Source organism: Cornus florida, unplaced genomic scaffold (genome assembly GCF_030987335.1).
Source record: "Cornus florida cultivar Cherokee Brave unplaced genomic scaffold, ASM3098733v1 CherokeeBrave_3.0.0_Hap2_Chr04, whole genome shotgun sequence".
NCBI lineage: Eukaryota > Viridiplantae > Streptophyta > Magnoliopsida > Cornales > Cornaceae > Cornus > Cornus florida.
Genome location: NW_026775574.1, coordinates 84,332,619 through 84,344,865, shown reverse-complemented (window position 1 = coordinate 84,344,865; position 12,247 = coordinate 84,332,619). Strand labels below are relative to the sequence as shown.

General features: G+C 33.9%; 1 protein-coding gene across 2 annotated transcripts; it reads left to right on the top strand.

The window, feature by feature from the left end:
• The first annotated feature begins 1,619 nt into the window (after positions 1–1,619).
• LOC132303727 (uncharacterized) lies at positions 1,620–10,275 on the top strand. Of its 2 annotated transcripts, XM_059801118.1 has the most exons (6): positions 1,620–1,709; positions 1,944–2,039; positions 2,974–3,246; positions 4,705–4,810; positions 7,934–8,077; positions 9,545–10,275. In XM_059801118.1, the coding sequence occupies exons 3-6, from the start codon at positions 2,987–2,989 to the stop codon at positions 9,800–9,802; spliced, it is 768 nt and encodes a 255-aa protein (XP_059657101.1). In that variant the 5' UTR covers positions 1,620–1,709; positions 1,944–2,039; positions 2,974–2,986; the 3' UTR covers positions 9,803–10,275. The 2 variants fall into 2 exon arrangements, with proteins under 2 accessions (XP_059657101.1, XP_059657100.1); XM_059801117.1 differs by lacking the exon at positions 1,944–2,039.
• Positions 10,276–12,247: the final 1,972 nt, after the last annotated feature.

Here is a 12,247-nt window from a genome sequence, read left to right as displayed (position 1 = left end):
TAACATTTCACCGCCATTTATAAGTACCATCACACAATCTAAAAAGTAACATCACTACCATTACCATTTAAGTAGTAATTGCACCACTATTTGTAAGTAACATTTCACCACCATTTATAAGTAACATCACAAAAGTCTAAAAGTAATATCACATAGTCTAAAAAGTAACATCACCATTTGTAAGAGGGTAACATCACTACTTAAATGGTGGTGATGTTACTTTTTAGACCATGTGATATTACTTTTAGACTTCTGTGATGTTACTTATAAATGGTGGTGAAATGTTACTTGGTGTAATTGCCAAACACACTCTTAGTGTCTGTTAAGTGGAGTAAAACGTGGCCAAACCAAGGCCACTTACTGCTCATTGTAGGAAACGGCATGGGAATCGCACAGCAGATGATTCGCGCCCCTTACATTTTGGTGAATAGGACAACAATTAGAAAGATAAGTCCGAAGATTTACTGTTTGGAAACAAGAAATTGAAGCAACTATGCCCGGTCCAAAATCTATTAATTAGTGCGTGTATTGTGGGACGATACATTTGCTTTAAAAAAAAAAATAAAAAAAAAAAATTCTCTTGGAACCTGATTTGATGATCAGATAAAATTTTCACTCTCCGTATTTTCTAAATTTTTATTTAAGTAACTTTTTCAGTAATCATGTTATAATTTGTGAAAACTTATTTGGCTAAAAATACAATAGTAATGTAGGCCAAATTCCTTTGGTCTCAAATCGATGGACTAAAGTTGATTTTGATGGATTGACCAACACACGGGAATGTGAAAATTCTAAGTCTGAGGATGATTTTTATTTATTACTTGTATTTATTTATATCTTAAAAAACAATACAGATATACACTCATTTTATCTTTAGAGGAATTTAAACTCATGTCACCTTCTATTTTGAAAGACTAGGACGTACCAGATATATTTATGTGCAAAAATATGAATAAAACCTAACACATTTATTCACATGTCAAAATTATGATCGGTTAGAATTATGTTAAAAATTTTCAAATAAAGGGGCATAGCTTAAATTAAGCCATAGTATTGGAGAGTGGTGTAATTAGGGGGTGCGAGTTGGACGGGTGGACTCAAAATCAAAACTTTTATTTTTTATTAATTTATTTTGAGTTAAAATTTTGAATAAATTATACTCACCTCCCAAAAAATTTAGACAAATTACGCACAGCTAGATCCATTAAACCCGTTCACCTGCTGTTAGAAGATGTTTTGAGTATGAAAAGTCTATAATGCCTTGAGGAATGACAAAATTATTATAAAATTTGGTTAACCGTAGCGTTGGAAAGAAAAAATTTAGGATTGACCACACTCATCAAATCAAAAACCGAACAAACGTATGTAGGGCCCGCCCCGGGCCTAGGCGGTCGCCTAGGGCCTCCAAATTTGAGGGGCCTCAAAAATTGGCCCAACCTATATAGTTATACTAGGCCTCAAAATTTGGACCAAAACAAAAGTTGATCCTACATAAAAAAATGCTGATCAGAAAAAAAAAAAAAATGTTGGCCCATAATAGAAACAAAACGTTTGGGTTTATGGGCTCAAATTTTGTTCAGTTCGGCTGTCTTTTAGCCACTGAATTTCTTTAGCCATTTTTATGTTTTTTCGAATCAAGAAAAAAACAAATGAAAAAAGGAACTGTGTTCTAGGGCTCCTGTCGCTCCTCGAAGGCTCGAAGTCGAAGGGTAAGATTAGGGTTTGTGTTTGGGAGATTAGCAAGATTACAATTAAGTAACTCCGCGTGTTTATGGAATCTTTTATCTCCTTTATTTATTTATTTTTTATCATAGTTGTATATCTTCTGCATGTATGCTAGTGTTTCGATTTTATAGATGAAGCACGTGAATGATTTCGATAGTAGCTAGGGTTTCTTCGAAATGCGAGAAGCATATTGTTGATGAACATTGCTTAATTTTCAGATATGGTTTAAATTGCACTTCATACATTGAGGCATAGTGGGAAAAGATACCCTAGTACCAAATCGTCCACCGCCAGCGGCGGCGATTACTCTCCAGGTTTTTTCCCCCTTTCTCTCGCTTCCTCTCTCTTCTCCTTCAACAATCTGGTCCATTTCTCACTTCTCCTATCATTTCATATTTCACAACTACTATCGCCCCACTAACCACCACCCATTTTTAACACCAAAACTGCACTTTCACCACCGCCACAGCATTCAAACTCCCTCTTTGTCATCGTTGTTCACAGCCCCCACCACCGCCAGTGGTCATAGAAGCTGCCGCCGCCAGCACTGTGCATCTTACACAAAATATGCTACTTACACAAAATACCTCATCAGTACCACTGTTATGTATAGTGTCTGTACATGGTGTTGGAAATTCTATACTGTTGAAATATCTATGTAGTGAATCTCTTCTCACCGTGTTTATTGTGTGTGGTTGCTTTATTTCCCGCTTCTGCCGTCCAAACATATATAAACACACAGTTACACATTAAAAAATTGAAGAGTTGGTGCATTGGTGGTGGCTACTGCATATATATATATGTGTGTGTGTGGCTCTATTTCCCTATTTCGTGTGTTTTGATTGAACTTATGACTTGTATGTGATGAATGATGAACATGAAGGAGGTTTACTTTAACCTATTTGTCTTATTATTTATTTTTATTTTGTTTATTTGTTGGTTTTGTGCTTAATTGCTTAAATGATGAATTTAATTACTTGTGTAACATAGTTTCTTTTTGGTTACATTTATGGTATTGTAGATAAGATAAAATGAGCAAAAATTAAATTTGATAATGTAATATATATTATATTATTTTGGCATTGTGAGATACTATGTGTTGATGTATTACCCTTGCCCTTTTTTTAAATTTTTTTTTAATCATATATACGATTTGAGGAGGTTGTTATGTGTTAATTATGGTCTTTGTTCTAATGGATTATTAGTAGATTATAATTTCCAATGATTTATTCCTTTGAGCCATTGCAGTTTAGCTGGTTTCATGGACGGAGTAGAGAGCATATTAGATGCCATATACGAAGTGGATAACTTGGAAGATGTCGAGGATGTTGAGATGCTTGATCTAGAAGAAGGAGAACTTGTGGAGCAGAACTCACAAATTGAACGGGGACAAAGCAGTGCTGGAGATGTTAATGTAGTAAATCAAGAATCTTGTAGCAAGAATCGCAAACGTAAGAATAATAAGAGGAAGAATAGGAGAAGAAAAGGTGGTTCAGGGCCAAATGTCACAGATATTAACAGGTTTTTTTGTTCTGCCAAACATTCTCATCTTTTTGGTTATGTAAAGAAATGGTGTGCTTCATGTAGGTATTTTCTAATTTCCTGTTTATTACCAAATGCATATGATAAATAAAACCTAATTTTACATTACAACCAGTTTATTATATTTCACCCTGGGCCTTTCAGTACAATAGACCTAATGGTAAGGTGGGTTGTTATTTTAAGATTTTTGGCCCTTTCAAAAGGGCAGTTTATTTTCAGAACAAGAAATGTCATATCTTGAGCTGCTCTTTTTCTTTTTCTTTTTTCTTTTCTTTTTTTTTTTTTTGTAATTTAGTTTAGTTTTTTTATAAGTATATGTTGAGCTGCTTTCTAGATGACAGAGTTTTACTACTCTTTTATTCCGAATAATAACAATGTATCAAGGTAAATTTTCTGATAATAATAATGTATAAAGGGATGTTTCTGACAGAGTAGATAGATGTGCAGTTCAATTTTGAACTCAAGTTAAAAAAAGAAAACATGTACACAACTACTTGAGGTTGGCTCCACAATCTTCTACTGGGGATGGCAGATTTACCCACCCAGATGGGTTCCCGTCTCTACCTGTCCTACTGACAGATTTGGGTTACCTAAATCAAGTTAGGGGTGGGTTTAGGGAAGAGAGTCAAAACCCCAACTTACCCTGATTTAGATTTGGTAACAAAAAAAAATATATGTCAATAGTTGTTCTTTGGGTTTTTCCTTTCATTCTTTTTAGGATCATCTGAATTTTTACGTACAAAGTTAAGAATGTATACATATAATTGTTTAAGCATTTGCTTATATGTATATATATGCATATTAAAAAATATATTTAGGATTGGATTTTGTTTTCAAAATCACACATCCTGGGCTGGAGCAGGATGGTGGGGTTTGAGAAGTATTTTTTCTTCATGGGTTGGGTTCGCAATAAGAGTGCCTGTCGGAACCTGCCCTGTTGAGATCATACCCTCTTCCATTATTTTGCTATATTTAGGGCCAAATCTAGTGTTAAATTATTAGTCATGACATGATTTTTACTCAACTTTTGGCATTACTTGTTCTTGTAGCATCTTTAACTCGAGTCATGCTACTCCTATTTGTGTGATCCTTGGTCATTGTTTCTCATTAATAATCCGTCTTAGCGAATCTTCTTTTGTCATGTCCTCAGTAGGTACTTCCATTGTAGAATTACATCTATTCTGTTGATTTATTACTATGATAGTTGGTTTCTTTTATTGTATTCTGTTACTTGGCATTCCATTTTGTTTGCTTAAGAACGTGAATCCAACTAAAAGAAGCATTTCTTTTCCACCATTTTATGTGTTCTGTTACCTTCTCTTATACAGTTAAACTTGAAAGATGTAGAATGGTGAAAGAGGGTTATTAATTTTAATGTTGAGGAAGAGGGAGTTCATGATTGAGAACTGACTGCTGTTACATTCACGTTATGTGCAGGTTTGTTTTAGATGTTTGTAAGCGCTTGAAAGAAAGAAAATCATACCTGATATGGACTGCTGTGGGTTGTCTAGGTGCATCTGCTTTGAGTGATCTTGTCAAAGAGGTATTTTTTTTTTTTTTTTTTTAATTTCTTTCATGCAATATAGTCTTGGATCATTGTTGCACCGTATGATCATTTATATATTATTTAAAGAATTGCAAATATTGCTAGGATAAGAACTTATAAGACCATGATGCTTCTTTGCACGGAATGTGTGAGCAAATGGTATATGTATATTAATTGATATTGCTGTATGTGTGGGTATAAAAAGTTTTCAGGACTTCATCATTTGTTATTACATAAAACTCCTTTAAAATTCTCAGGTGCCAAGTCTTCTTTATTGCTGCAGAGACATGTTGTGTTAGTGATATTGATATAAAAAATGGTGCATAAGTTATTCCTCCATGGGGACAAAATGCGCTTTACCATTGTTGCCATTCTCTTTCATGAGAAGGCATTGGAAGTCGACTAATGGTTAGTGCCTGATTGTGTCAGCTAACTCGCCTTTTCACAAGCATTTATGTTGTAAATTTTAATTCTATCGTAGAAATAACAGGTCACCTGGTCTTGTGGCTGCTTTTCTTTCCTTCAATGAGGATTTTATCAAGAATATTCATCTGATCTGCAAAATTGAAAATAAAGGTAGTAAGCAGATAAGTCGGTCAAATTGCTACTGATATGCATTGAAAAAATATGAATGTAACTCTTGAAAAAGAATAAATGCAACTGCTGTCTATAAATTTTTTGAACACAAATTACTTGTGCTTTTGGTGCCGGAATATATATTTTGATGATATTACTTGTCTTGTGCATGTACTCTCTCATGTCCATGACTAATGAATGATCTATGTTATAGTTGGTTTCTATGCGTTACCCAGTATGCATCTCACATATGTATGTGGTGCTGGAAGGGATAGATTGGAGAAAAACCTAACATTTGACAATTATTTATTTATTTATTGATTTTGTACACAAAGTGGCTGCTCTTAGACCGCAACCTTAAACATTGCGCGAGGCAAGAGTTGGGATATATGTGATATCAATACGAGTATCAATCACTGTATGTGGCAAAATCTAATGACATGATAAATCTCCATGACATTGCTAATTAGGTTGTATGTTAAATTTAATTATGTTTGATGAGACTTCTTTGAGCGGCAAGATCACATCTGCATGATATCTTCAGGAAGTATGCATGTTGGTACTATGGTGGAGGTATTATATATGGTATCTGGTTGGCTGTGTTTTTGGCACTGATTGGGATAGTTTTTTTTTTCCTGTATGTTATAGCGTAAGTTTGAGTTTGTGCTATGTTAAACTTTTCTCCATCAAAATTCCACCTGTCTCTGTCCCTTTGGGTGCACAAAGTGTGTGTTAGTCTATCCCTTGCTGTACCCTCAGGCTTTTTTTCACATAGTCCCGAGTCTCCTGGCCTAGTGACTGTCATTGAGTGAGTGGGCTTAAAGTAACAATGTGAGTAGAGTACTCCTAAGGATGTTCTTCCCTTATGATCCAGCTGCTGCCGCTTTCAGTGCCCCTTAAGGTTGAAATTTTAGGAAGTCTTTACTCTTCGGCATAGGTAAAGACAGGATTGTCCCACTTGGTTTTTGCAAGAAAAGGTGAGAATCTGGGATCCAATTGATCTTGGAACAGCTTAGAGCTGACAGTGATAGTTCACTCTATTTGACGATCTAATGCTTTTCTTAGTTTCTGATGCTCAATGTTGTTTTCATACCCTCGCAGATGTCTCTTGCAGAATCGATTTCATTGCTTTTAGTCATGTGGAACTCTGAGCCGAGATATGTCCAGGATGAACTGCTTTGTTGTTTCCCATTGGTGTAGGTTGATATCAAATGATTTCACATATCATTTTGCAGTTCCATAACTTGGTACGCATATAGACACTCTTATGACTAGAAAATTTATCGATAATAGATCCTATAAGAAAGAAAAATAATTTTCAAATGAGATGGAAAAATTCAGTCCTCTGTGTCAGTCTGTTCTCTCTTTTTATTTTTATTATTTATTTAATTTTTAAAAATTATTTATAAAGCTACTGAAATTTTCAAATTCCATTATCATTGGAATCGCCAAGTTTTTATTTGAGTTTTGAATTGAAATGATATTTTCAAACCTTTTGCTTAATAATAGTATTTGATTTCATGAATTTTTAAGTGAGTTTGCACTACTATCCTTAGTAGCAGTTCTTTTTCTCTTTTTGGTTGGCAGAGGGAGGGTCTGAGATTTTTGATATTTTGATGAGATACTTAAACATGACATCCTCTTGAACAAACTGAAATTGGTCCAATTATTCCAGGAATTTTCTATAGTTTGGACATGCATTGTCTGCCTGGAAAATTACTAACTTGCCCTTTTAAGTTTTGAATATTGAAGTTTGAAATTTTAAACTCAAATGACATAATATGGAAAGATGTGAAATATATTGTTTGAAAAAGGAAAGTGGACTATTATTTTGGGACAGATTAAAAAGGAAAGCATGACACTTACTTTGAGATGGAGAAAATATATGCTTAAGAGCATGTTTATTATGATGACTCTAACTTGCATCGTTTAGGTTTTAGTGTGAAAGATTTAAGACTTTACCCCCTTGCAGTCTTATGATATCAATTTTTACTTATTTATTTATTTAATTTATTTTGTGTAGAAATTCTAGAATGCAAGTATGTGGCCAAGCCATTTTTTTTCAATTGAAACCAGGTTCCGAATTTAAATGCAAGTGTTTGTGTGTGGGCAGATTATTATGATAGAATGACATAAAAACTGTTTAACTCTGATTGCTATTCATAGATAGATGGCTGAGATATTAGCGTGGTACAAACATGTGAACACAGGGCTTATGTCTTTAGGTAAAAAGAGAATTTGGAAAAAGTTATAGCTCAAATCTTATGGGGAAAATGCATTTTTTTTATTAAGCGTGCTTGATGTAGTAACTTCTATGAATTTAATATTTGTTTGTTTTCTTATAAATATTGCTTTTTATATGTTTTACATGAATTTGTGTACTGAGGAGTCCAGCTGTTGACTATTTGAAATTCCACTGAATTTTTATTTTTCTGAAAACATGCTACAATGTATATTGTTTCTTGAGGGTTGATTTGTTATTACTTGCGCCATTTTTCCTCCATTCTTCTTATCTCCATTATGCACTTGAATATATAATTGCAGGTGGATGCAATTCAGGCTTGTGGAGGCCAGAAAACAGCTGATGGAAAACGCTTTCGGTCGGGTGGTGGCATATTATGGAACATCCTCAAAACACGCGAGCCAAATGCCTACAAAGAGATAATGACAAAAGGGAAGGAATTTGAGGTGCGTTACAATACTTTTTGTGTAAAATTTAAAAAATCCTCATCAAACGATATGCACTTAACAATGGGACTGCTTCTGCTTTACTTTTTTCAATTATATATTTATGGATACATATGCCTACATTGGAGCATATATGATATTATGATGCAGCACTTTGTGTGCATGTTCTAAAAGGAGCATTGGATCCTCAATATGGGATTATATTGCATTTTAATCCCAGTATCATGGCTCAAGAAGAGGATTTGATATTTTGTGGATATTTGGATAGCCAAGAACCAATAGATGGTACCAGAATCCAGACTGCTAATGCGGTCTTGTTTATGGCATTAGCCTAGAAAATTGATGCTCCAGACTGCTCATGTGGTCTTGTTCATGGCACTGGACTAGAAAATTGATGCTTCATTGATAATGAATTATAGTCCTACCTATCCGAAACAATATATATATATATATATATATATATATATATATATATATATATATCTGTAGTCCCCCCTGAATGCATGAAATTGGCTTGTTTTAATTTTCGAGGCGGCATTTTTTGGTAGAAAGCTGATCTAGATCCCATTCTTCTCAAATTGTGCAATAGTCATGTGTGCATTATACAATATAATTTATGTTTTCTTATCAATTATATCCATCCATTTGTGAAGCGTAATGTAGGTATCCAAATGGAAGGAAATCTACGTTCTTTACTTTTTGTCAGAATTTTTCTTCTCTTATCAAAATGCAGTCTTTCTTTAGGTCACCTAGTCATCTCATTTTATTTATGACTCAAATTGTATGACAATGCACAGATGTAAAAAGATTTTTGGGAGTTCTTCAGACGCTGCCCCCTCTTCCTCTCTCCCTACTTGAATAGTATAGCAATGTATAAATATGAATGGAAGACCAAAACAATAGGTAACTATCACATGTTATTGACAGTTTATTAATTAAATTTCATCTTTATAAGTAAATGGCCATATCACATGTTATTGCTATTAGGCCATGCAGAAATATTGTAACAATTAGAGTTTCTACTGGTTTACAAGTAAATTAATAATACAATCTAATAGACCTTTTTTTTTTTTTTTTTTGTTTTTTCCGTAGTTGGATTGGCTATACACACACTAATTTGTATACTATCTTGTCACTCTGAATACCACTGTCCAACAGTTTTGGGGGTTGTCCCTGCATTACCTCTAATTTGAGCCATAATAACAGTGCAATAGCAAAACAAGCATGTAAACCCTATTCTAATGCTTCTTTTTTAATTTTTAATTCCATTCTAATTGTTGTATATTATAACATAGCCACCATGGCTTCTCACTTCTATGAACTACGATCTAGTACACCTTTTTCATGTTGTCCAATTGTAATATGCTTCATGACTCCCTACATATTCTTTTATTTTGAAATAGTGTATGATAACTGAAGCCTTTTTATTTATATGTTTATTAATTAAGTTTTTTACACATTTTGCAGAAACAATTCAAGCAACAGAACAACAGGCAAGCACTGGTGCAGAAAAAAGAAGTTTCTTCTAAAACAACTGCCCATGCATTCACGGATGAGGCTACAGCCATTGTTTCAGATGGTGCACAGCTAGTGCCCCCTGTGGAAAACCAACTCGAACAGTCCAATGCTGGGGTGAAACACATATCTGTTTATGATAGAATACGGGTGCCTGTTACATACGACGACTTGCTTGGAGAGGAGAATCCGAAAAACAAATCCACTTGATCTTCCAAGAACTTATATATTACCAATTTCTGATTTTGGAGTTGATAAACCTTTCCTATTGTTTGATCGGACACAGATGCAGCTATTGAGGCAACAGAATAAATATTGCTTACACATCTTCGGGGAAAAAAGAAAAGGATAGGAAGAGTTCTGTTTTTCCTGTGACAAAAGAAAGAGAAGAATCCATTTTTGTTGGATAGTATGAATACTTGGTTCGTTTTGAAACTCCAGTTGAATTGAGGATTTTTGTTATTTAATTCTGAGCGAAGATTCTATACCATTTTTATTCTTTATATACTTTTGACATGAATCAACCGCTGTATTCAATTGCAATGAAGGAACAATGAACAATGTATTTCCCCTCCGATTTGCAGCATGTGAGTTACTCACACTGCTTCATACAAGAGCCAATAGTAAGAGTATCAAAGCTGTTGTAATTATTTTTTAATTAATCTTCCTATGTTTGCGGGTCATGCTCTTTTGTTGTGTTAGGACACAAGTATCTTTGTATGGGTTGATACGAAACACGAGCACGGCAGAATTATTACACAAGTAAGATGACATGCGTAAAACAATTTGTTTAATAAATGGGTCAAAAGACATGAAACGTGACAAATATAATGACATGTTTATCTAAACAAGACATTTATAATATGAATAAGACATATTTGGTTAAACAGATTAGTCCGAGTTATAAATGAGTTAGTTAATGAAGAATATGACATATTTTGTTATCGATCTAAATTCAATTAAACCAAATCCAATCCCATTTATTATGTAACTTTGCAAGTATTGTAACCTCAACTACTAATGTTATAAGGGCCAAAAAAAAAAGGATCGGGCTCCTCCATATTTCTGCTTCCATCCACCATTAAATCCAATGGTGAGGAATCTGCAATGTCAATTTTAAAAATCGATCCAAACACTATCGTTTCAAATACTTAAAGAACTCACTCCGGACTTGAGCTCTTTTACATTCCTCTTTTGCCAAACACACGCACTCTCTCTCAAATGAATTCGTTATAATTTGAGTCATGATACTAGTTATGTCCATTTGTTAAAGTAAAATAATTAAAACAATTAATAACTTGAACTGAGGTCTAAAAAAGAATTCAATTCAATACCATAATTATTTTTCACAAATATATCCGGCTAGTAGGTCTCAATGTCATTTCCTGAAATTTTATTGAAAATGGTGAAAGTACTGTGTGATGCTAACATGCCACTGTATACTCATCAACGAATAATTAGTTGGTAGGGCGGGCCTACAATCTTTCATTTCCTTCTACTGTCACGGCCCCTTTGCTTTCAAGTAAGAGCATCCATGCAAAATGAGTGGAGGAAGACTTTCAATAAAGTAAGTCTATCCTATCCAATAATGGAAAATGAGTGGAGGAAGACCTTCACTAATAAATATTGCTTACACATCTTCGGGGAAAAGGAAGAGCTCCGCTTTTCCTGTGACAAAAGAAGAGAAGAATCCATTTTTGTTGGATTGTATGAATACTCGGTTCGTTTTTGAAACTTCACTTGAATTGAGGATTTTTGTTATTTAATTCTGAGCGAAGATTTTATACCATTTTTATTCTTTATATACTTTGACATGAATCAAGAGCCGTATTCAATTACAATGAAGGAACAATGAACAATATATTTCCCCTCAGACTTGCAGCATGTGAGTTAATCACATTGCTTCGATCATACAAGTGACAAGAGCCCAGAGTGAGAGTATCAAAGTAGTTGTATTTTATTTTTTATTTATCTTCCTGTGTTTGCGGGTCATGCTCTTGTTGCGTTAGGACATAAATATCGTTGTTTGGGTTGATGCGAAACACGAGTATGACAGAATTATTACAGAAGTAAGATGATATGTGTAATCTGTTTAATAAATGATGAAAGGAAATAATCTATTTAATAAATGAGTCAAAACTTGACATGACACAACATATGACAATATAATAACTTGTTTATCTAAATAAGACATTTCTAATATGAATAAGACATGTTTGATTAAACAGATTAATCGAGTTATAAATGAGTTGGCTAGTAAAGAACATGACATGTTTCATTATCGATGTAAATACAATTTAGCCCAATCCAAACCCATTTATTTTGTATTGTGTTCAAGTCGTATAACTTTGCAAGTATTGTAACCTTAACTACTAATGCTACAAGGACCTAAAAAAAGGATCTGGCTCCTCCATATTTCTGCTTCTATCTGCCATTAAATCTAATGATGAGGAATCTGCTATGTCAATTTTAAAAATAGACCCACACCTTATCGTTCTCAGACACTAAAAAAAACTCACTCCGGACTTAAGTTCTTTTACGTTTCTCTTTTGTCAAACACACTCTCTCAAATAGATTCCTTATAATTTGAGGCATGATACAAATTAGGCCTATTTGTCAAAACAATATAATTAAGACAATTGATAACTTAAGTTG